Genomic DNA, 25,822 nt, shown 5'->3' with positions numbered 1-25,822 from the left:
CATATTGTGATGCAGTTTATTCCTTTCCCACTGGAGTTTCACACATTACAAGCCAACAAAACAGCATTATTTGGATATCCTCAGTGCTCTCAGGGTCAGTGATGGGGCGCATGTGTGCGTCACTTGTGGTGTACCTTTTTTTTTTTTTTTTTTTTTTTTTTACAACAGTCCTATTCATGGTTTGCCAGCATAGGTGAGAAATCTTGCTAATTAGTCCAAGCTGTGAGCCATTGTCACCACCTCACAATGTCAGAAAGCAGTGTCCACAGAACAAACAATCATCTTCTGTGTGTGTGTGTCTCTGTTCTTGCCAAAAACAGATGAAGATTTCATTATTGACAAACGTTGGCGTCAGAATGAGAGCATTATACTGAACCCACACCTCCATCATAAAAATGTTCTTCTTCATTCCTCACTTACTGTCGCTCCTCAATTAATGTTAGTCTGAGCTCTTAGAGGTTAAGATAAAACATTCATCACAATAATTACATTAACTTGATAGTTTGCTTGAACATAGTTTGCTTTCTGGCACTAGCTTGGTCCAGCTTTAGCTACCTTCTCGGTAGCGTGTTGAGGCTTAAAGTGATGAGCTTATCTGACTCTGTCCTCTCTTGCTTACCGTTTATAGCAGGGTTGCTTTATCTCATTGACCCACACACTGTATGTGTGTGTGTGTGTGTGTGTGTGTGTGTGTGTGTATGTGCACACACACACAAATATTCATGCATGCCTACAAAAGGGAACATGCTGCAGTTGTGCTTGGCCTTGAGCCAATTTATAATCTGTATTGCATTGTTGCTGAGATCCAGACACGCAGATATCTGATTCAGGAGGCAGGGAGAGGGGTTTGTGATGATAAAAGCCTATGGGAAAGCAAGCTGACTTAGATTGATCTCTTCAAATAAGAGGCCATACTAAGATGGTGTGTGTGTGTGTGTGTGTGTGGGGTTTGCCTAGTTGGGGGGTGGGGTGGGGCTTGGACCGGGGCCGAACCAAGTCCTCTTTCATTTTCAGATTAATACACAGTGTGCATGTCGTAAGCATTTCCCTAAAACGGACTTCCAGTTCTAAAGTTACCAAGTTTTCATGTTTGTCTTCACTATCTGTATTTTCACCACCTTTTCAAATTTGGATGTTTTTACCGACCATGCTTTCTATCTCTGACACTCTGTCCTCCTGCTGTCATTTTTAAGATGAAGCAGTCATTTGGCAGAATACTTGGTATAGTGTGTGACATGGCCACAGTTGTAATAGTCCCCCAAAATACATTTTTCATCATTGTTAAGGAGTGATAATTGGCCAAAAAAATCAAACAATATTACACACCATGCAGAATCGCATTGTGGTGAAATGCTCAGTTTGGAAAAGATTATAAATTCGGATGTGGGTTACCAAGCAACACAAACTACATGCACAGTGTCAGCTGATGACGCAAATTATGCACTCCAAAGCACTCATCTTCTGTTAGTAAAACTATTGCTCTGACTCACAATCAGTTACAGAAATTAGTGGGTCCACTGCCATTAGGAAGTAATTATATGTCTTTGTAAAAGCCTGCATTCAACATAAGACTGTTACTATTCAAAATTTTGAAGTTTATTTTTAAAATGATGTTTTTGGAGGTAGTATGTGAACAGAAAACGTCAAGCTGGGTTACAGTTTATCAGATTTTTTTTTTTTTAAAGAAATTTATGTGTTATTAGTGGGATGCAGTGCACAGCCATGCATGACTGTTGCATGATTGTAGAATATGTATGTTGAAACCTGTCAAGAGCACCCGAATGAGCACTTAGACTCTCACAGGTTTTCAGGAAATGGCCCATATGAGCCCTGTGTTTTGCTGTGATAGCAGCTGCTCAACCTGGCCACAGACCTTGTCATGTTAAATATACTGACAGATATGACTCGAAATGCAGTCTTATGCATACTCAGCTGCACGAACATTAATGTATTCTAATGGGGACATATGATGTTTTTATTGATGTAAATAATTAAACTTGAAAAAATGAGGCAGGGCCTCTGTCTTATCCCTCTCTACCTCCTTCCCCTCTCTGTTTCCTCCATATTTCCTACTTCCACATCAGCAAGATGGCAGCTGAGCTCAGAATTAAAAGAAAAAATAGTTGAGGGAAGTGTATTGCAGAATTGATAACCCACATTACACAGAAATGCTGTGTGCATGACAGCATTTCTCTGTACTCACACACAGACACACACACACACATACACAAAACCTGGGCCCCCTGAGGCGAGGTGGAGTGCAGTTTTTGTGGATGGGAACTCGGCCATTTAAGTCTCAGGAGGAGGGCTTGTCTCCCTTCAGTATGTTGCCACACAAAGACACTCTTAGGGACCAGCTGATTCACTTTACATTATTAACAGAGCACTGAACCCTGGCTGCTGCATGTAGAGAAAACGAGTGTGTATGAGTGCATGCCCACAGTGTCCCAGCAGCACATGCACTCACTCACACACACACACACACACACACACACACACACACACACACACACACACACACACACACACACACACACACACATGCACAGTGTGAACTTTAGTGAGCATAAGTGGCTGCAGTGTCACGCACACACATACACACATCCTCCCAGAGTTGTGCTGTGCATTATTGAGGAAGGGGGCTGTATAATGCCACAGTGCATGCCTGGCTGTCACATTTGTTAGTGTGAAGGCTTCAGTGCACTGGGTCTAGAGGAGGTCTCATTCGGGATTAATTAATAAATTCATAAATCAGATTGGACAAGCTAACTAATTCACTGTGCCTCTCTCAGCCCCTGTTTGTCGAGCTCATATACTTATCTTAATATTCCATTATTAATATTACGCCTTATTTCCCCAGAGTGCATACAGATAGTGCAGGCCCGTGCTTTGCTTGTTAAACATACAGTTGCTCTTTATTTGATAACTTCTGTTTTCTGTCTTTGCAGGTCCACACATAATGAGCTGGAGAAGAATAGGTGAGTTGGCATTAAATTTTCAAAACGCTTCACCTTTAGATCATAGAGCACGGCTTACAGGAACGCACACACCCTGTCCTGACATGAATTAGTCCATCGCGTTCCCCACAAGATGTTTGTCCTTCTTCAAATGAGCACTTCCTCTTCAACAGGTCCTTAAAAACAAAACTAAGTAGTGATCCATTTGTGTGCAGCTGAGGACATACACTCTTTGCTTTTGACCTCATTGTTTTCTGCTCACACTCTTTGCACCTTTTTAGAGTTATGCAACAGTTTGGTTGTTTAGTGCTTTCAGTTATATGGGCAGTTGAGGGTGCAAGTTTTCAGAGTTTGGAACTAAAATCAAAAGTTCAGTGCTTGTTATGATACAAAGATGTGTTTTGATTGGTATGTTGTAGCGGTGACAAAGTCAGCCCTAAATCTGGACAAAATATCCTTTCAGTGGCTTTCAAGCCTGGGCATAGTTCTATGCTGAGTTATATCTCTGCACTCATGATAGCATCTACAGTGGAAGAAATGTGGGGAGACTTTGGCTTGTGATGGGTTTCCACATCTTCTGTAAAGAGCGAACACTGGTTTCTTAGAAACCCTTATCAGATTGAGTCCACCACCCACATAGGTTGCTTGCTGGTGTTTATGTTCGGTGACTTTGCAGGCTTGAAGAGTCAAGCTGTAAAGGGTTTTCTTCAACACCATAAATAAGAGCAGGGAGACTTGCAGGATTTATGGTAAATAGAAAAAAAGCTTGCCTTCCATTTCATTATCTCTGAGGGTGTGGGTACAATGAAAGGATGTGGGAGGCTGGATCCATTCGGTGTAATTACATATCACCTCGGCCTGTTTTTCTCGCCATTCTCCCTGGCAGCCTCTTCTAAAAGGATGGGAACATTGGAAGGAGAGGCGTCCAGTGAGATAAATATAGACAAGAGCTGATGTGTCATCTTGGTGCTCATATGCGATGCCACACAGGGCCAGCCGGTCGGCTGACTGGCCTCGGCAGATTGCGGCACCCATGCGGGGTTGCATTTTTTTTTTCCAGTGTTCCACCCACACAAATACATTAAAAAAAAAGGTGCCAGAACAGTTGTTTGTTCCTACAACAGTGTGAGGGCTGTTGTTGTCACTCCTTCCACATTCTTGCTGCCATTCTTTGTAGTATGGCATTTTTCTATGTCCATTTATGGCCTATAATCATCTCTGCCAATCAGAGCAGACTAGTGTAAAGCCTGTAGATGGCAGAACAGAAGGAATCAGTGTTGGCTTGGTTCTAGATGGTGGCATAGCACTGAATTATGGCTGCTGCAGAGTTATGAACCATTTGATAGATCATTAATTAAGCAGTGGAAACTCCATGCAAAATGAAACTGATGTAGACAAATGTAAAAATAGACTACCAAGGTGATTTACCCACCTGTCTGTGTATTTGACAGCATTAGTTTTCATTCCCATCATGTGTACAACATCCTCTGAAACTTGCATCCTCTGCCTTCTCCTTTTCCTGGCTCCACCTTGCTGGTCTGTGCGGCCGTGCAGACTCAGAGAGAGCTGCAGCAGAACAGAATGGGCTGGGAACAGGCTGTCCTGTACCACACTACACCGTGCCTCATCCAGATACTGACACTGTGCTTTTTTCCCCAACTCTTGTCTTCACTTTCAGCTCGACACAGGGAGCGTGGTGTTGTTGCTTAGTAGTAGAACAGCACAGAACTAATTTGAATTTCCATTAGCAAAGAAAGAGGGGGAAAATTGAAATGGTAATCCATCTTTTTAGAAGCACACTTAAAGTCAGAATCGTTTATAATCCCCCCTTTTTTGCCAACAGTTAATCCAATTCCCTTTAAGCACATGCCCCACTGTAAGCTATATGTATCAGGCATAGTTGTTCACCCAAGTGTGTCAGGCTTATACTATGATTCTACAACAGCAGCAGCTTTCGTTTCATCTCAGCAGACTTCCAAGTCTTGTAAATTTGAAGCAGCTCCCTTATGGTTCAACCTGACTGAGGCCTTTATTTCAACACTTATCAATCCTGTATATCTGCTGCCAGCGAGACGATTTGCCTTGCATGGCTACCACAGGTCTTGATAAACTCTGTGACAAGCAGCCTCGTTGTGACGGCCGAGACCACAGGAAGGGGATAAAAGGTACCGAAAGAGGAAAAAAAAAATGCCCACATTCCAGATGCTCACACTGTGCGGCGGGACCAGATAACGTGGTGGCTCTGCCGCTTTGATCATGTACGTCCTAACAGCCCTCTTTCACTTCCACATGTCACTACTAAATTACACTGCCTTAGTAGGGTTTAACAGTAAAAAGCTTGTATGCCCGCACGTTGTAGTTCACCTCTTTGATCTCACAGCCTTCCTCCCATTAATCCTTTTTTCTTATAAACATGTTGATAACAAATTCCCCAGGTCAGGTTAGTTGTTGGTCAATCCTTGTTTGTTATGTAGGGGATGGGTTTTACAGTAAATAACTAAGGTATTTCACAGCTCAGAGTTGAATATGTTGGGTTTTTTTTTTCCATTTTGGATGATGACTCTGTTTATGGATAATCAATACAACAAGCTTTTTACTCGCTACAGTAAATCCACAAGAACAGTCACTTATCATTTACCCTCCTCCTCCACCGCAGCCTATTAATTTTAATTTTGTTTATTGAGGCCAGGCTATAATAATACACACTGCAAATAAATTTTTCCCTCCGTGCCCAGACAGTGGAAGCAATATTAGCTTTTCTGCTCGATTCTTTATGAGTGGAGTTGAGCAAACAGTGTGGTGCTAAACACCTTTCAGTGTGTGTCTGTGGAATATTAAAAAGGCTCACTCTTGCCCATTAGAGTCAGGAGCCTGTTGTCCTTGGGTGGCATGTAAGGAGCGTCTATGGGGTTTGCCCTTTTGAGATTTATTTTGGCTCAGTGGTACAGTCTGTGAAATGGTAAATGAAGATAGTCACGCTTCATTTGCGATCAGCTCTCGGTTGGTATGGGTGCTCTCGGATGTTTGTTGTTATTTTTTGTTTATGTGTGTGTGTTTGTGAGAAGGTGTCTTTCTCTTGCTGCAAAGTATATGGTAAACCCATATACTTAGGATTTACTATATGGTTAGATTTTAGAGCTTGCTCCTTTTTATTTAACTTAAAAATATCCAACCAAGTGTAACTACTACAGGGATGGTGTTAGTAGTTTTAGGAACATTCACTCCAGGCAAGAGAGCAAAACTCAGCATTGAATATCACTAGAATAGGTGTCACATTTTCCAAATGGTACATATATCTCTGCCGGGATTGAATCCCTTCATGTTTTTCTATTCTTTCTAACCAGTGGGCTATGAACTCACTACTGTTGTTCCAGCCTTGGGGTTGGATGAGCAGTCAAACATGAATAAACCTGGGCTGCTTTTTCTCTGGCTGTGCTGATGCTCCTTGAAGAAAGCCAGACTGCTTCACCAGTCTTTCTGTTGTCTGCCCAGTGAGTGCAGCCTATTCTCAGGCTCTGCTTCAGGGCCTAAAACTGGGACCATTTGTTCTGACCAACGTGACGACTTGTAAGCTTTTCTTGGCTCAGAAAAGCAGCTTAAGGGACTTGATCTTTGGTCTGGTGAGCCCAGCTAGAGCATGCACACGTGCTGGGGCACGCCCCCCGCCCCAGCTCCCCATCCCCCAACCCCATCCCTGCTCCAGGCCACCCGGTGCTAGTCCTTAATAGCCTAGCTTGGCTTTGGCTTATCTAACGATGGTGTCAGAGGAAGTAATTGACAGGCTGATGGGATGAGCGGAGGGATAGGTCAAACACACCTGACTAAGGGAAGCAGCACGCAAGCCTGATCCACACTCCCACTGTGAGCGTTTCCATCCTGTAATTAACACAGTGAGACACGAGCCAGTATCAGGATGGGATATTTGCACCAGCCACCACAAACATTCAGATGGTGACAAATTGTGGCTGTGGCTAGAAGTCTGCCTCCTCTACCAGCCTCTGTTGGCAGGTGCCCAGCTGTAATGAGGAGGTCATATTCTGTTTTTCAAGGTTTAGCTGACTCACAAAATAGTGAAAGTACCTTGTTTAAGCTGTGTGGCACCTGCCCACTGGGTTGCCAGATTTTCTGACAAACTTGACATAGATTGGCACTCTCAGTGGGCCAAGTCACATAGCTTTTTAAGAGAAGCACTTGCCCTTAACATCAAGAGATTGAAAAAATCCCTAAGCCTAAAGAGAAATCATATAGATCAAACAGACCAGATTTCCCAAATTACTAATACAGCAAAATGGGAAACACTGGAGGACATGAAACAAGGAGGACAAAGCATTATATTATAAAAGGAGGAAAGGATGAACGAATTATCAGACATTTTGGAATGTTAGCATCCTGTTAATATAAGCTCAGTACTTCCAGTAGCTTCTTCTTGCAGTAGAGTCTTCTGAACTTGGCATGTGGCAGTTTTTCTTTTATGAATCAGCCTGTTATGTGGAGAAGAATCGTTGCATCTGTCAGTTATCATTATCCACAATCAAGTAATCTGTTTTCCTTTGCTGTAATTTCAATATCAAATACTATAATTTGAGACTGAAAGCAGCTGCTTGAGTGCCTAGTGAGAACTCTGATACAAGGAGTGCAGACTTGTACAGTTCTGTGGACCTATTCCCACCGGCTTGCTGTCAGATAGTTGAAGACAGTGTAAAATCAGAGGTCACAATTATTTTGCCTCACATGCTCAGAATCCATTCCCACACAGACAGGTGTAAAGAAGGCCCCACACGGGGGATTTGATGTCGGCACTTGAAGGCTCACCCATCACTCACATCTCGTCTCGCTATTCTGACCCTTGACTCAACTTATCTTGCCGCCTTCTTGTTGTGCCCTTATCCTGCAAAAGTGCATCCGTACAGCTTTCTGTGGAAGGACAGTGTAGCCAAACGGAACAAGGCCGGACAAGCATATGGGCCTTAGTCAGCAGGTTTAAGGCCTGGGCTGTCTGACTCAGAGCTTGTTTAGTTCTGACTGACTGAAATAGGACATATTCAGTGAAATCAGTTTTTTTTTGAGGTGTTTAAATTAATCAGCTTGAAACAGGGACTGTATGTTCAGGCTGTACTGCAGTACTCTGCGAAGTGTTCAGTTCCTCCCGTGCAGCGTGTTGTTCAACCTTGTGCCGTTAACGACATGGTGTCAGGCTTGTTGATAAGCCCCCTTTGGTTAAATTGATGAGGCTACATACTGTTACATACTGTTCCAGGAAGAAATGCTCTTGTTTTCCTTCCTCCTTCCTGGAGCAGCTTGTCACGTTAACATCCGAGCTAACTTAATCTGTACCTTAAGGGGAGAGAGAGAGAGAGAGAGAGAGAGAGAGAGAGAGAGAGAGAGAGAGAGAGAGAGAGAGAGAGAGAGAGAGGAGAGAGAGAGAGGAGAGAGAGAGAGAGAGAGAGAGAGGAGAGAGAGAGAGGAGAGAGAGAGAGAAGAGAGAGGAGAGAGAGAGAGAGGAGAGAGATGAAGATAGAGAGGGGGAAAATAGAATGCTGGTTGAAGACACAAGACGGACTCAATTAGGCTAAATCTGACTATGGCTTCTATTTTTAGCTGTACAGCTGGGGAAAAAGGGGGAAACACCACTGCCTTCTGACCAATCATAGAGGTTAGCTTTCACCAATGACAGCGGTGAGAGAAGAAGCAGTGGGGGGAGTCTCCACCCCTTACTCCCGCAACAGCTACCTCACATCCTTACTCATCATCAAAGCATGTAGTGAGCATCATGATTTGCCGTTTCCCCTGTTAAGAACCGAAGACTTAACCCAGTGGAACAACCTACGTGCCAACTGGGCTAAGTGACTTAACAAGATGCGTGAGTGGTTTAACCTGGGTGAGGGAGAAAGGTGAGTGTGTGTGAGTCTGCGTTTTGAACGCACAAATGTGTATCTGTGCATTAAAGGTTACTGTGGAATATTTGGATTGCATTGCCTACCCGATTGTCTGCTGGATGTATTAAAACACATCCACGACTGTAAAGAGGATGTAGTCCGACAAGGCCAACCCCCTCCACACACACACACACACACACACACACACACACACACACACACACACACACACACACACACACACACACACACACACCACACACACACACAACCAGACACACGCCAAACCCTACCCTGCCCCCAGAGCCAACATCTGGCTGAATTGCCCTGGCCTTTACACCAGTCCCATTTTAGGAGCCATGCCATATTGGAGTTTTAATCCAAAGCCTCTGCCCTCATCCTTTGAGTTACACAGGGCTACAGGGGAAAGGTGAGGGTTGTGGGGGCATCCTGTTGCCATAGGGGTATCCCCAGTTTGAGTAGGTTGTTGCATGTCGCTCATCCACTGTCAGGAAATAAATCCAGAATGCCCCAAAAAGGAGTCAGGCAGATGGATTGAGATGTGTGTAGTTTGTGCATGATCTATGTGCGAGTGTGAATTAAAGGAATTTGTGTCATTTGCCAAAGACACTTCACTCGTTTGTCTTTTACGTGTCATGATTCTTGTACAGTTCAATCTAAACCCATGTTCCCCTCCTCCATCTCTCTTCCCCTCTGTCCCACTAACTCCATCCCTAGACCCTCCCCCACTCTGGCTCTGTTTCTATGGTCATCCCTTTCGTTAACTCCATCTCTTTGTCTCTCGCCTCCTTTCTTTCTCTCTCTCTCTCTTTCCCAACCTTTGTCAGTAGAGCAGATTAAAAGGCAGTGTGCACGTGTGAACTAATCCATGTGTTAGTGATGGGTTTCAGCCCCAGAGTCTCTCGGCCCTCCCATACAGTGAGCCCCCCCCACCCACCTCTCTCTCTCTCTCTCTCTCTCTCTCTCTCTCTCTCTCTCTCTCTCTCTCTCCTCTCTCTCTCTCTCTCTCTCTCTCTCACGCTGCACGTGTGTGTGTGTACATGTGTGAGCACGTGCTTATGTGTGTGACTCCTCTAAGAGGGCAAATTGCTGCCCTATTCGTTCGTCCCTTTCCTCTCAGACTCACTCATCCTTTGCATCATCTCTGTGTCCTCTGTTTCCACTTTATCCCAATCTGTTCTCCATCCCTCTTTTGCGCTGTTGCTATGCATCATGACTGATACTGGTAGTGGCTTGGAGCAGCTTCAGCGGGTTTCGCGTGATAACGGTACTGGTCTGCCTAGCAATCAACTGTGTGTCACTTTATTTGCTACTTGCAGCATTGGGATTGGTTTAGCAGGGGTGTGGTGGGTTTCTGCAAGTCCACATTGATTTTTGAAAGGGGAAAGTGAGGGTTGTGGGGCAGCCTGTTGACATAGAGGTTTAGGAGGGGTGTGGTGGGTTTGTGGTGGACTCCCATTAGCATTTTATTGCCCCCACTTTCCAGTGTGGTTTCAGACCTGAATCCATATGCATTTTCACACTGAGCTTTGATGAAAAAGATGCTCTCTCTCTCTCACTTCCACACACTGAATGTCTTTTTTTGGGATTGAGGTCACAACTGCCTAAATGCTCAGAAATATCAAAGTCCCATTCCCACCCACATGCACCAATGCATTTTTCCCCCCTTTGCATTTCCTTTTTGTTCCCTGCCATCTAGAATCCAGAATAGAATAGAGCAAAATAGCCTTTATTGAACAATGTCCAACAAAATTACAGTGGCACTTCCCTCTAAGGTGCTTGTGTGTAATAAATACAAAAAAAGAACAGAAAAAATATATAAAGAAATGAAAATATGAAGTAGAACCAGAACACAGGTCATCATTCAGCATAGTTGCAGTAAAATCACAAGGCTTGATAATAATTGTTTAATTTGCTGGACAAGAAAGCAGTTGCTGTGTGTGGGAGAGAGATGAGCATTCCCCTCATTCCTCAGCCCTGTTTGTCAAATTTAACAATTGACTGTCAGTTTGGACAATGTAATAAAATCCTCAGTGGATGATTGAAAAGTTGAGGACGTGGGCCACAGGCCGTTATATAGAAGGCAGGTGAGAGCGTTTTCCTTTTCTGAAGAGCATCTTAAGTGTTATGGTTTGTTCTTATTCACTGTCAGGTGATTAAAAAACTTTAGCACAGCTTTTCAACCTCTTAAAGCTGAAGTAGACTTATGAGCACTTACCTGCTGTCACTGTCAAAACAGACACAGAGCAGACTATTACTGGCTTAGTTCACTTAGTCCTCTGTCCTTTGTAGCTCTGTGAGTAGAGCTCGGCTCTTAATCTTTCAGGGTTAGGGGTTAAATTTCCACTGGTGCCACCCATGTGTAAAATACATGCACTCGTGACATTTGGGATGAATGCGCTTAACACAAAGCATGCATGTTTCTCATGTTTTTTCTAGTAGTTAGTTAGTATTTGGTTAAACATGTCACATTTGAGTCGGAACTTGAAACGAACACAGTAGACTTTAGTCGTTTCTGCCGCTAAACCAAGTGAAACTCCTGACAGACTGGCTCCGGTTTGTGCCTGTGGCTAGTTTCTGGGCAGATTACACAGACAGAACACTCCTCTTCCTCCCCCACTCTCTATATCTCTCGCCCTTTCTATGTCGCTCTGACACTCTCTGCATCCATCCCATCTGTCTGTGTTTCATATAGAAGATGAAGGAATCATCAGTCTGTCAGAAGGAAAAAAAGAGAGAGTGCCTACAGTTGCTGTTGGGCAAAGATTGCTCTAATCTTGTGTGTGCGTGTGCGCGAAACGTGACCGACTGACTGACTCGTCATCAGTGGACGAAGTATAACTTTCAGCAGACCAGCCTCAGTGTCCAGTCTCACATTTGTTTGCTGTTGCCTTGGCAACTCTTGTAGGTTTCAAGAGTTAGTGGTGTAGTCCAGTTCATTGTCCAGTGGGTATTAATGATGAGTGACGCGTCATGTGCCGTCCATCTGTGGGCTGATGCTTAAACCATCTTCCGCAGGAAGGGAAACCTAGAATAATGATTTTGCCATCCATATCCAGACCTATTTAACGTATAGGCTTGTCTCCATTTGTCATTTCCTGAACCTGCCATTTATAGCCCAGATAATAAAGCTGTAGTTGGCTAAAGCAGATAACATGGGCTCCAGATTTGCAGCCAGGCTGTAGGCTCATTGATGACTGTTCCAGCAGTCAACCTAGTGAGTGGTGATTTCCCCTGTTTAAAAAAAAACCTATTCAGTCAGGTGCCACTGTCTGTATGGGTAAACATGTGACCTTGGCTGCAAACTGACAGCAGTCATGTGAGAGGAGAGAGAGAGAGGGGGAGGGAGGGGGAGAATGACCCCCCCCTCACCCCTCACCTCCATGAAAAAGAGAATGAGAGAAAGACATAGGAGGCATAAAAAGAAGAGAATCCTAGAAGAGGCATCTTTATCAGAAAAAAACAACTCAGCTCTTTGTGTAAACCCAGCAAACCAGTAAACAAAGATGGTGAGCAAACACAGAGGGCCGTTGTGGTTCCTGTAATTGCCATGTAATGTAATGCATAGGGCACAGTTGTTTTTGTTGTTTGTTTGTTTGTTTCTTTCAGGATTATTTACACTCTTTGCTCACTTGAAAATGAAGCCAAATGGAGCTACTTCATTTTATTGTATTTCATTGTCAGTGAAATGAAATTAGCTGAAAATGGTCCAGAGTTTTTGAATGCACTCTGGGTTCAACATCACTTTCTACAGTCACATCAGAGCACCATGGGAAGCAAATGTATGGGCTGCAATGTGGGTTGAGCCCTGCCCCTTTCCATGTATATTACATGTCACCATCTGCAGCGTATGGATCAGTGTACCACATGTTGTTTCACTATGTATGATCTGTGTTTCGGCTGTGCGACTGCCTCTGGATCAGCTAGCATCTCACGCTTGCTATTTTTAACCATGAAATAATGGGTCTGGAACGTTTTGGAAAATAATGCTCAAAGCACAGAAAGGAAAAAAAAACATCTGTGCCCACATTTTCTGTGTTTGATTTAATTGTCCTCCTGCACATAGTGAGTTAATTTGCCATTGAGTTGATGTAGTACTCAATGGACATGGCTTAGTCTACTCTAAATGAGGCTTTGCATTACAAAATGCTCTAATCACTCCAATAATCTTTGACATCACTGTTAATCATGATTTGCGGCTGCCTTAAATGAGCCTCGACACTAGAGAAGGACTAAGGCAGAAGAAGAACAATAGAACTCCCTCATAAAGTCAAGTTCTTTTTTTTTTTTCCTCCCTAAGAGGCCCTATGTAATGATGTCTTAATTTCCTTTCGCATGTCAGTTTAGGAGATTTACCACTGAGACGGTCATTGGTGATGTGTAATTAGAGTAATAACTGGGTGTAGGGTCAGATTTCCTCTCCCTCCACACATATTAGAAGTAGGTCAAATTGGGAGGGTGTGTGTGTGTGTGTGTGTGTGTGTGTGTGTGTGTGTGTGTGTGTGTGTGTGTGTGTGTGTGTGTGTGTGTGTGTGTGTGGATGTGTTAAATGGGTTTGAGAGAGTGGGGGATTTGCCAAAGAGAAGTGTATTGACTGGTATCTGGGCTGGAAATCTGACCCTCCCCTTTAAGAGCATGTCCAGTAATTATGTCAAACATCTTGGATAGCCTGAGAAGTTATCCATTATTTACATATTCACAGGTTTGGAATCTAGGGCAGCCATTTTTTTCCCTCCAACGCTCAGGCTTGGACTAATGGTGTTGGTTCCAGTGGAGTTTGAATGAAAAATAAGCAGAAACTGGGGTTTGCTTTGTCACTGCTGTTTTCAGCTGCTTTTGTTTCCTGAAGAGAAGAAAAAAAATACTATTCTGTCTGTGTCACTCTTCAGGTCCAGGTGTTCTTTTATTGCCATTTATTTTATTCACACACAAAGAACACTTGCATGAATATGCATTTTCCTTTTTCTCTGCTCACCAGTGTCTCCTTTCAATACTCACTGCCCACAGGAAACGTCAGGACTTACATTTGCACAAATTTGTCTGTTGTTCAGACACAAGATAATCAAGCCAGGCTCTGAGTTTGTTTAAGTAGTAGATCAGACAGACTTGTGTACACAGACATCAAGTAATGCAAAAGTAAGTAAATGTAAAGAAATGAAGATGAATTACTCTCAAAATAACATCACTGAGATATGGATGGACAGAAAGGATGATTAGATTTTTTTTAGCAGCATGTAGAGATTCAAAGAACTCATGGGCTGTAAGGTTATTATGTGTACTTATGTGCAACTAAATACATTTTGTAAGTGGGTGATAATGGATTAAAACACACAGCTTGCTTTTTGACAATCGGTGTCAAAACAGCTGAAAGTTTTTCCCATCCAGAGTCCTAATATCGAGACAGCTAGTGCTTGCTTACAGACTGTGAATCACTCTGGAGGCTTGTGTGTGACCAGTCAGCAATGGTCAGCACAACAAGAGTTACCCTGAAAGATCCTTGCCTTTAGAAAGTTTAGTTTCCTAGGAGCAGGGGAGCCTAAGTGAAAGACTGGAACAAGGCTCCTACAGTCGAAATACAAGTGAAGTTTCCAAATTTCATAAAACAAATTCCTGTGTTAAAGCTGCTGGGCTTGAAAAGGCCCAGTGTGTACAGTTTATCACCTTCAAAGACAAGACAGTCATGTGTTGGTACTTTAACAAGACTGAGGATGTGTACAAATGAAAATACAAAAGCTGCCTGTGTTCGTGTCTGTGCACATGTGGGCTTCATTTTCAGCTTTCTGTTCTCAGTATACTCACACTTCAGCCTCTCATCATCCTGCCAGAGTCATTGGAATTTTTTCAAGACGTTACAGCAGTGATTGCTCTTGTCATCTTGATGATGTTGGAATTATAGCTGTTTTTTTCACATCGTACTGACAGTGTAGTTTTTGACTGCAGAGATATAGTATCATATATGAGAATATGCGTGTATGCATGTATATATTGCTGCGTGTTTGCCCTTCAGTGTATCCAAAGGCACGTGCGCTCCGTGTGTGTGTGTGCATGGCTGGTGCAAGGGCAAAGGAGGAGATTGCAGAGCTGTTGTTCTCTGAGCTGACAAGAGATGTATGATGTGTGTAGGTTCTGTAAGAGCTGTGGTGGGCAGCTCTTCAAAGTGCTTCTTCTAAAAAGGACTCCACTTCAATCAGTTTGGAGGCAGTTTGACGCATTTCAGCAACAAGTGAGACAGCTACAGGGAGATGGAGAGGGACAGTGGTGCAGAAATTACAACTTGTTTTATATATATATACACACACACACAAAAGTTGTCAGATTTACAAGAGAAATGCAACGTGTGCCTGCGGTTCATGGGGAGTCAGCATGAGAGAGGAGGGTGGATGAGGAGGAAAGGTGTGGTGCAGTGACCCGGGGCCGACTGGCTGCTCGCTCACATGTCAAAGCCAAAAGGCAGAGCTGCCTGCCTGCGTACCCATCTGGGGCCCATCAGGAACACAAGCAAGCCACAGGAACACACACATATACACAAACATGGAGACACACACGCACACAGACATACATACTGGGAGAGTGGAAGTGCCCCATTGTCTCAGGAGGAAAGGGAAGGCTGGCTGTGTCAGCGGTGAACCTGCAAGTCCTGCCTCGCCAACATGCCTTTCTTTATATATACATATCTCCTCACTCTTTTTGTTAGTTACCAAATACAGACAACATTAAAATCATAAACAGACTACATGTTGATTGTTTTCCCATCAATAAATCCTGAGAAGGCACCAGAGATAATCTCCTTTGTATGCTTCAGTGAATCTCCTGCAGAGGCCCATGAGGGGCAGTAAACATTATGAACTGCAGGAAGAGGAAGGTAGATATGACATGCAGTATGCAAACAAATTAAGATTTAGTACTACAGTGAAAGAACTGCACAATCTTTCATGGTGGTACAATTGCTGTATGTTCAGAATAGTTTCATGATGTTTCAGGGTCATTTCTGAACCAAGCTGCCATTTATGTAGACTTTATTGTAAATGAGATGCATGAAAATTAGCTAACCACATTCACAAATGAAAACTAAACAATCCCTTTGTAAGGCTCTTTTATAAACATGTTTACAAGCTGTGAGCGTTTACTCTGAGTTCCAGGTAACTCCCATGAACTCGTGGGGGATCAGCAGCAGCTTTAGATGTGGTTTCCTTTGAATAGCCAGTTACATTATAAATCGATCTGTATTAAGGCTCAGCTCCACAGAAGCTCACTGCCTCTCTGCCAGAGAGAGCGTGGGATTTCCAAAGCAGCTGTTTGCTAAGTTATACCTGGAAAACAAACAGAAGCCAAATGAAACATGCTATTATGTTCTCTTATATTCCCAGGAATCTCTCACTGCTGAACACATAGAAAAAGAGTTGTTTTGCCTGTGTTGTCTTATTGTCGGTGAGGGATTTGATATCCCTGCTGTGCGTGACAGTTTGGAGCACAGGTCCTGGTAGCAACTGGCCACGTGTTATGTAATCCGCCACAGATGGAGAGTTCCCCATTCAGGCAACCTACAGCTCGTTGTGCCATTCATTAAACACTGCAGTATAAAATGGACACTGATAACTTGCGCTAGTGTTGGCCTGTAATAGAGAAATATTACTTTACTCATCCTTCCATCAGTTGATTAATTGAGAAAATAATCTGCAGATTAATCAATAAAAATTAGTTGCTGCCCTAATTTAATTTTTATTGTTTCTTCGAATTACTTTATTTCTCAGCTTAATGAGTATAAGTAACAAAAATATGACCCTGTGTGCTGACTTTGACGCTTGGACTTGGACTGTTTTTATATCTCCGCTTGACATTTTAAAGACGCTGCATATTTTATATTTTTATAACCCACAGTTTGGCTTATATTGCTATATGTCATGAGGAACTTCTGGCTCCTCAACAAGCCTCTGCTTGGAGAGCAGTTGAACCCTTGACGAAAGTGATCCCACATCAGCCACACTAACAGTTCACTCTGCCTGTGATCCAGTGATGGGACATCCTTTAACCAAGTTTACTTAACCAGTCCTGAGTCCTTAGCATCTGAGGACATGAAGTTATGGGGCTGCACAGTAAATCCATAGCGGTTTATGTAACTAGCACCAGTCTTTTTTAAGAACTCGGGGAAAAAGTAGGCTCTGTTGCCGGTTGCTGTATTACATGGCTACAAGAGGGCGGAGGCAAAGAGAGATTCTGGCTGCAGCATGCAGGTATTTATGGTCACAAGCCGCCACTCATATTGTAAGCTGCAAATGGCTTAAGCTCTTTTGCTGTGGGTCTACATGATAAACAGGCCTTTTCAGGGATTGGATACCTGTCCCTGGGGCCATCACCAGTAGCTCTTAGCCTCTGACCTTTAACCCTTCAGTGAGATAGCAGCGCTGGTGGTGCAGACTATCATGATAAACATGTCTCTGCCTCTAGTTTCCTGCGGCTCCAGCGAAGTAATCGGCAGGTTTTTCACCCAGAACCGCTCATTTGAAAAACTTGCTGAGAACGAAAGTTCCAGTTTGACTTTTCATCAGCAGACAGTGCACCAGTGCGATGGCCATGAATTACACAATAGAACATACTGTTCCTCCGTCACTCCTCCTAATGCATTTTGGGGCTTCCTTGCCCTCTGTAGTTATCAGAGTGTTCCACAGTAGAGCACGTCATGCACCCAGAGATTAGGACAAATGCCATGCAGGCGTCTCGCATGTCTGTCTATCAATAAGAGGCACAGTGAGGGTGTTTGAATGCTGCCAGCCAATAGCATGTGTTGCTGTAAGAGGAGACCACACAGTACATAAGGTAGCTGTGAAAAGGACAGAAAGGTGCTGCAAGGGCCGACAGCGTGGCAGACTACTTCCTCCCCCTCATCATCACCATCATCATCATCATCACATGGGTGTGGGACGATGTTTGTGGTTTCACACTGACTCTGCAAAAAGTGGTGATTCAGCAGCCCGACAAACGACGCCTCACACCACAGTCACTAATAGAAGTCTTAGTGCTAACAACCATAATGGGATATTTTAGGTCACAGGCACGGCTAGAAACGCAGTGATACTCTGCAGTGCACTCTGTGCGGTCGGCGTACCCCTGCTTCCTCCGTACATTCGTTATGTCAGTGGGTCAGAGGGGAGAGAAAGGAGGGTGAAAGAAGGACAGGAGTGGTTGTAAGTGGAGGTTATCTCAAGTTGTCTGCTGAGATGGTTGTTGTAATATGCATGGGAGTGGAGGAGAAGGTTGTGGTCTCCGGTGTCTGGAGTTTGTTAACTCGACGCCTGAAAGGCCAGACAGACAAGAGACACAGGCCCATATGTGATACAAGTGTGTCATCTGGCAGTCCGTGCCCATGTGTGGAAAAAAACTGTTTGTATTTGTGACTAAGGGGGGAAAAAAAGTAAGAGTAAACAGGATGTCCTTGCAGTGTGTAAAAGCTTTGAAACTACAAACGGGACATTCAAGAGCAAGTATGTGTTTGTTCTTCCATGTAATGTGAAATTAAATTTGTGTCAGCCTTTCAGCTACAGCTGCACAATAAATAATTTATCGGCATATCAGCAGCGTTGAAACATTCCTTGTACATATGGCCCACTTAATTTGAAAATTCTTGTGTAGCAAAAATGGAAAATTGCTCTAAAATACATTTAATGTCTTGTTTCCACAGAGCGAGGTAATAATCTTAATTACAGCGTTGAACAAAATGGGCAGAATTTGAACCGCTGGGACAAATATTCAGCCACGGTGTCCTCTCTGTTTCCCAGATGGAGCTGCATACATCCACCCAGGCTGCTGTGAAAGAAAACAATGTGATTAATTGCCAGCTGATATCTTTTATTGTGTGTGTGGACTCGCAGGGGAAAGATGGTGGTGTCAGGGCACAGATGTGACAAACACAGATAGACCTTTCACGGATAAGGGGCAAAGCTGGGCTCTGCTCTCCGCCATGAATAGAACTGATTACACAGACAGATGACCTGAGCCAGACTGATAGTCATCATGCAAACTACTAAACTGGAAACGTGTTTGTGTCTGTGTCTGTGTGTGTGTCTTGTGACCTCCCAACTTTTAGCTCTATAGACTGTATCAGGGCACCTCCTCGTTCACTCACCAGACATGCAGCATTCGTCTTGTTCACGTAACTTAAGCACACAGTCACGCATACTGTACTGGTGTAATGGCTTTGCTCTCCTCTCGTGTTCTTATCAGCACCATCCATGCGTAGCTTAACCTCCCCTCCACACACACACACACACACACACACACACACACACACACACACACACACACACACACACACACACACACCTACAGACAGACAGACAGACAGATATACTCCAGCCAGCGCTCACATGTCTCCACCAGTCTTAAAGCAGCAGAGCGTAGCACAGAGCAGTCTAGCCCAGAGAAGTCGGTGTGCTGAATTCCTGCTCTGGTCCCTTGGGCTTGTTTCCTTTGGGCTCCCACAGAGATAGCTCCTAAGCCTGACTCTTAATGCTTCTCCACCATTCCCTTCAGGCAAGCTGAAAGGGCAGGTCCTGCTAATGGAGCGCTGATTGTGTTATAGCCACAATTATCTCTCTTTACCTCTTGACTCGGAGCCATTAGCAGGATAGATAGTACCCGGGGCCTGTGTCCAGTCACAGAATAAGGGACTGTCAGAATGATGGAGAGTATGAGTATAGCAGGGTCCAGGAAATGCCATTACACCTTTGCTCCCTGCCCCTCCCTCTCAGCTGAAACTTGTTGTTTGTAATGTAGGCAAGTAACCTGCTGTGTTGCTGAATTATAAGCTGGGGGTTTACGATACATGAGCCGGGTCTGTACCTGGTGGATTCTCAGAAAGAAATACGAGTGTGTCTTAATGAGCCTACATCCCTTGGTGACAGGACACTGCTCACATTGGGTGAACAGCAGTTTTCTTTAAAGGGAAAAAAATCTACAATTAGATACTCTGTTCATGTAAGAAGGCATCAGAGTCTGTATGGAACAGCTGTAAATTTGTTGCTCTTGCTTAAGGTGGGTGTAAAGTCATAAATAGCTTGGCATCTGTGTTTAGCCAGTTAAATGTGTACACGAAAAGAGAGAAATATTCTACAGAAAAATGTAGGAGGAAGAGAGAAGTGAGTTGCATCACCAATAGCTGGTTTAAACTGCGTTTTAGGGGGAACTTTTCCCCCATGAACCTTCTTTGCCTTTGATTTGAGGCTGCAGTGGACTGATTTGAAACTAGATTGGTTAAAATCGCACAAGCTGGACGAGTTCAGTCAGTCGAAATTGACAGGCCCTCCCTATTGTCCACTGTGATTTATCTAATCATTATGTTCCCCTTTCTGTTTCCATCTTTCCTTTGCAGACGAGCTCACCTGCGGCTGTGTCTGGAGCGGTTGAAGGCCCTCATACCCCTGGGACCTGACTGCAACCGCCACACCACCCTGGGCCTGCTCAACAAAGCCAAAGCACACATAAAGGTAAAAGGAAACTAGAGCCACAGTGTGTCCTGTCCTGGATAGTGGTGGCATGACGAATACATGTGACCCCCCCATAAGAGAAAAAAAATTGGCTATAAAACTGAGAAAAGAAAAAAAGCATTGCTGAAGTGACAAGCGAAGGTAATAACATACTGATACAAATGCAAAACGATGCACTGCCATGCATGAAAATAAATCCCTGCTTGGATTTTATTTGTCCTGACCTTTGCTGCCAGATTCAACTACTGACCACTGGGATCACTGTTAATACGTAATTTATTTGTGTCGCTGCAGAGGCTTAACATGTGGTTACTGACTGCATTGTGGATTTTTATTGCAGTGTTGATTGACCAGCTGTTTTCATCACAACACCAGTAAGAATCGTTTCAGCTTATGGACATGTAACTGGTGCAATAGAATAAATCCATTGAAGGGAACACCTGCATTGTTGTGCCTCTGTAATTGAAGGATTTAGCTGTAGATGTTTTTTTAAATACAAGTACATCCATAAATAAATCTGTCCAAATGTTTCAACAAATTGTGACGTGGATGTGTAAATATGACACATTATGGAAACAAACTTCAGCCAAATTTTAACCAGTGTTCAGCTGGTCACTGGTGATAATTTCCCTGCCCGATAATCCAAGCTTGAGGAGCATATAACACGTTAAGACATTCTGCTTCACGCCTTCCCATCCACTTTAAAAACAGGCATGTGACTGCCTGAGATTGAGCAGTCTGCATATGAAAAGTCCTGAGTAGCGTGCATTCACATAACAGAGAGGGGAAGCACAAAGCCGATATTGTTGTTGTGCAGCGCCCCCCCCAACACACACACACACACACACACACACACACACACACTACTACTACTGCCACCACTCTGCACTTCTGCTGCTGTCAACTTGAGTCTCTTCAGCGCTTATTGATGGCCTATTGTTTTGGTCTGTCGTTGGGAGTCACGCTCATCACTGTCGGCGACCGTGACATAAGGCTACAAGGTTAGAGCCCAACACGGCTGTATCAGTCCCTGCCACGGCCCTCGCTTATGTTGTAATGACACAAGAAGTAAACAAAGGCAGTGAGCGAAGAAGTCAACATAGCGTAAACAAGGCAGGTGAGGAAAATCATTTAGGAGTTTCAGGGCTGGCAGGAGAGAGAACCGAGGGGACACAACAAGTTCAGTGGTTGAATGTTAAAACAGGTTATGGGGAGTGGTTGTGTGTTTGTATCCTGACAGCCTTTTGATATGAAAGGAATTTCCTTACAGACTAACAACATCTATATCTTCAGGATCTCAGCATTCTTCTGCTCTCCTTCTCTCACTCTTATCTGCTTTATATTCTGTCTTGCCCGCACTCTGTCCTTCTATCTCTGCTCCCATCTACTATTCTTGTCTCACCTTTTTCTTCATTGTCATTTTTGTCTGCTCTTCCCCCCCTTTCTTACATTCTTACATTTATCTACAGGCTCTAGTCTCACCCTGGTCCCTGGTACACATAGTTACCCTTCTCTTTGTCTCTCCTGTCTCTTGCCCATGTCAGAAACTTGAAGAGGCGGACAGGAAGAGCCAGTACCAGCTGGAGTCTCTGGAGCGTGAGCAGAGGCACCTCCAGCGCCAGCTGGAGCTGCTGAGAGGAGGCAGCGGTGCTGCAGCCCAGAGCAGCCCAGGAGAGGGGGAGAGGATACGCATGGACAGTGTGGGCTCCACCCTCTGCTCCGACCGCTCTGACTCTGACCAAGGTGAGTAAGCCAGCAGTCCTTAAACAGGATTTTTGATTTAGTGACTCTGAGGCCATCAAAACCCTCAAGCTGCTCTCGGGCTAATTTTACGACACTGAGGTTTTACTGGTCAGAGCCCCTCTGGGACTGTATGTGAAGTGAGGTGTTGCTGAAAATAATTAACGGAGATTTCCTGGATAAGAGGTTTAAAATGAAAATGCCTTTTGAATTTTTTTTTTAAAGTAAACTTTGGGATACGTTGACATTAAGAAAAAGATTGCATGTTGAGATCCTTATCCTTAAAACAGCCTCAGCTTCCTGACACTACTCTGTTTTCTACTGCTCCATGTGTCATTGCCACAAATGTACTGCATGGAATTTGTTTCTTAGTAGTCACTGTTAATTTGTGATTTTTTTTTTTTTTATTCTTCCTCTTCCCCGTTTCCATCATTCCGTTCTCGGCTGCAGAGGAGATCGAGGTGGACGTGGAAAGCACGGAGTTCTCCCATGGAGAGCTGGACAGTGTGAGCACAGCCAGCACCAGCGACCTGGATGACCACAGCAGCCTGCAGAGCATGGCCAGTGACGAGGGCTACTCCTCCTGCAGCGTCAAACTTGCCTTCTCCTCCTAGAGCCCCACTACCGCCACCACCTCCCCGCCAAACCCACCGGCCCTCCCATCTGTTTACCCATCCAGCCATGCCTACATACATATACCTAGTCACCTCAGGCGATGGCCAGGCCCCTAGCTAACGGCATTCCCGTCACTCTGAGCAGCGGCCCCTTCCTCCTGCTTCTAGCCTTTTAGTTGCCCCCAATACCGACACCAGGGACCCAAACACAGTGATGTGAGACTGTCAACTGGTTTTGATCTTCCTGTAAAGGGAGATCAGAGACTTGGTTGATACAAAAAAAAATCATAAATCTTCTTAATTTTTAAACCCACAATGAACCACCCCAAAATGAATGATTGATTTTATTTTATTTTATTTTATTTTATTTCTTTTCTTTCCTCGAACCGTCAAATCTCTGAATTTTTTTAAAAGATTCACAATCCCTAATTTGATCCAAAATGCACTTAAATTCACATAATATTGAAATAATTCAGAGTTTCTGTTCGGTTCTGTCTCCTGTGGGTGCATGTGTGTGTTGAGCTGATCCTGTGTATCCCATCTTAATGTTCTGGTGTTGGGCCTGGATAAACGGGAGCACATCTAATCTGGACTTTAATGAACACTGTGGGTGAACTTTGCCATATCAACACAGCTTGGTTCCTGATAAACATCCCTCCAGCCCTGAGTTTAATCTTTGTCTTATTGTTTTTTCATTACATCTGCTCGACACCGCAGAAGCTCGGACACTCCAATTGGTGCTATTGTGAAACAAACCAACGGGGAAGCAGATCAGATCCACCACCACTAAGCTTGTAAAGCAAACAAAGCGTGTCTGCCGTGATTGTTTCCAACCAAGCATGGAGGAAAACAACCACAAAAAAATGGAGGAAAAAAAAAAACATTCCCGTCGAATGTGGGTGCTCAGTGCATTTTCAAAGAGTGGAAATTGTAACTTTGTGTGTGTGTTTTGTTTTGGTTTCTTCCCCCTCGACAAGCAGCTACAACAAGCCATCCTGCACTTGCCTACTTTAGAGCTGTCCATAGAAACGGCACAAACCAAGACATAAAAAGAATTAAAATAAAAAAAAAACAAAACACAAAAAACAGCAGCAACAAGGAAAAAGTCCAAACAACAACAACAAACTTTGGAATAGATGTCCATCCTTTTTCCAGCAGTAACAAGCAATAACTCTTGTAGTCGTTTTTGTCTCGTCCGTTTGAACTCCTTCCCATTTTTTTCTCTTCTCCCTAAAGACTCGTGTGACCGTCCAAAAAAGCAAATTTCTTTTTTTTTTTTTGTACATACAAATAGCTTAATAAATTAAACTTTAAAAAGGAGTTTAAAAAAAAGGTAGAGCTCATGAATAGAACTATTGCCTTTGTTGCTGTTTGACCTGTGTTTATTGAGCATTATAAATTAAATTTTTGGAAAGATTTTGTCCTCTTCAGAGTGACAGTGGATGTGGCATGGACACTATTTTTTATTTTGGTCAGTTTTGTTGATGGAAATATTCGAACGTTACTCATTCTGTTGCTGCCCTGAGAAGAAAAAAGTTGCTCTTCAACGTGATAAAAACAACAGAACAACTTCCTGAAAAAAGTGACGCTGTAGGACTGTTGGAGAATGCTGAGTTTGTGTGGCACTCTTTTTATTTATTTGACTTTTTACCCCCCTCTCTCTCTCCCTCTCTCACTCTCCCTCTCTCCCTCTCTCTCTCTCGTTTATAATGTTCATGAATGAGGGATAAAAAGCTGCATATGGCATTCCACTGGAGGTCAGGTGATCTGTGGAGGAAACGTCTGAAGTGTGGGGAGAAGAAAACAGGTTGTATGATGTCACTGTTCGCCACTCCACTGGTGTTAAGGGTTGCACTTCAACCACAGTTCTCTTTATTTTCTTTTTTCTCCTTTTCACTGTCATTTTCAGCTCTCATGAACCCTTTTGTTTGTGAAAGAAAAAAAACCCAACACCGCCCTTTTGAATATTTATTTCTCAATCCCTCAACAAACACAAGCAATGGGGAAAAAGAAGTTAACTTATTTTGGTTCTGTCTTATTTTTTTCCCTCTTCTTGATGCTTATTCCTCATTCCTTATTTTAAGAAGTGTATATTTTATGGGTTATTGTTATTATTATTTTTTTTTTCTTCTCTTGGGTGGGGAGGGTGGGAGGGGATAAGAAAAAAAAATGTAGCCGTTTTGTTTTCGTTTCTCTGATGTTTTATTCAATGGACACTTGAAATGTAATTGGCCCCTAAGCTGCTCCTAGTGCTGAGCCTCGCCTGTTTAGAGTCACCAGCCTTGTCCGGAGCTGACTCCCCCACCTCTTACACTATGCCTGTGATAATAAATTCAGATCTGAAGCAGCTAGATAAGCTCATAGACAAAATGGCGGAACCTCCATGCCCAGCCTGCTAATAGAAGGCTGTCTGGTTGGTTTTGGGGTCTGAGCTGAGGACGGGGGCGTAGGAGGGGGTGGCTTTTTCTCCACAAGGTTTATTGATAGCCAAGACTTTACTGGCAAATATTGAGCCGGCTACTACACAATAAAAGGGGTCTAAAACTCCACTTTCCTCTATTTAGGAGGATTGTAGTCTCTATTAGACTTGTGTTTTAGTTGACAAAATGTGTCTTACATTTACAAGGCCTCCGACTGAGGATTTAAAGAAAAAAATAAAGAAGAACAAATCCTTTGGTTTCTCTGAAGGACATCATTAAGGCGTAGAGTTTGACATGTAAGCTCTCTGCGGAGCTCTGTTGAGGTTGTTGGACTTGGCACTGAATCAGAAAGTCACCACTTCTGGTGCTTGATTATTAAAAAAAAAACAAAACAAAAAAAACAAAAACAAATGCCAAAACCACCTCAGAACACCTCAGTGTCCTCTCTCTTTATTGCTCTCTCACTCTCTGAGGGACAGTTTACATTTACTCTGCCCCCCGTTTAAGTTATTAACCTTCATCTTCTCTTTGTTTCTGTTTTCTTCTTCATATGTTGGTTTTAATGAACCTGCACTGCTGACAGGAAAAAAAGGTCCCATGTTTGACAAATGAATTTCACTCCTTGTGCAGAGCTGGATCAGACACTTGTGTTTTAACTTGCTTGGAGTACAAAATATTTTTTACTACATGGGGACACAAATCTGACAGTGTTGG

The 25,822-nt window shown here is 43.5% G+C and overlaps 1 protein-coding gene across 2 annotated transcripts in view; it reads left to right on the top strand.

The window, feature by feature from the left end:
- The window catches only part of mxi1 (max interactor 1, dimerization protein), a 28,307-nt gene extending 4,501 nt beyond the window's left edge, over window positions 1–23,806 (top strand). For both annotated transcript variants that reach the window (XM_041035981.1, XM_041035982.1), the window contains exons 3-6: window positions 2,949–2,978; window positions 20,220–20,334; window positions 21,879–22,077; window positions 22,525–23,806. In XM_041035981.1, the coding sequence (XP_040891915.1) occupies window positions 2,949–2,978; window positions 20,220–20,334; window positions 21,879–22,077; window positions 22,525–22,688 (508 nt within the window). In that variant the 3' untranslated portion in view covers window positions 22,689–23,806. The remainder of the gene's footprint in view (window positions 1–2,948; window positions 2,979–20,219; window positions 20,335–21,878; window positions 22,078–22,524) is intronic.
- The last annotated feature ends 2,016 nt before the right edge of the window (window positions 23,807–25,822 follow it).

This window comes from Toxotes jaculatrix, chromosome 4, assembly GCF_017976425.1.
Source record: "Toxotes jaculatrix isolate fToxJac2 chromosome 4, fToxJac2.pri, whole genome shotgun sequence".
In the NCBI taxonomy this organism is placed as follows: domain Eukaryota; kingdom Metazoa; phylum Chordata; class Actinopteri; family Toxotidae; genus Toxotes; species Toxotes jaculatrix.
This window is presented reverse-complemented; position numbering and strand designations above follow the sequence as displayed.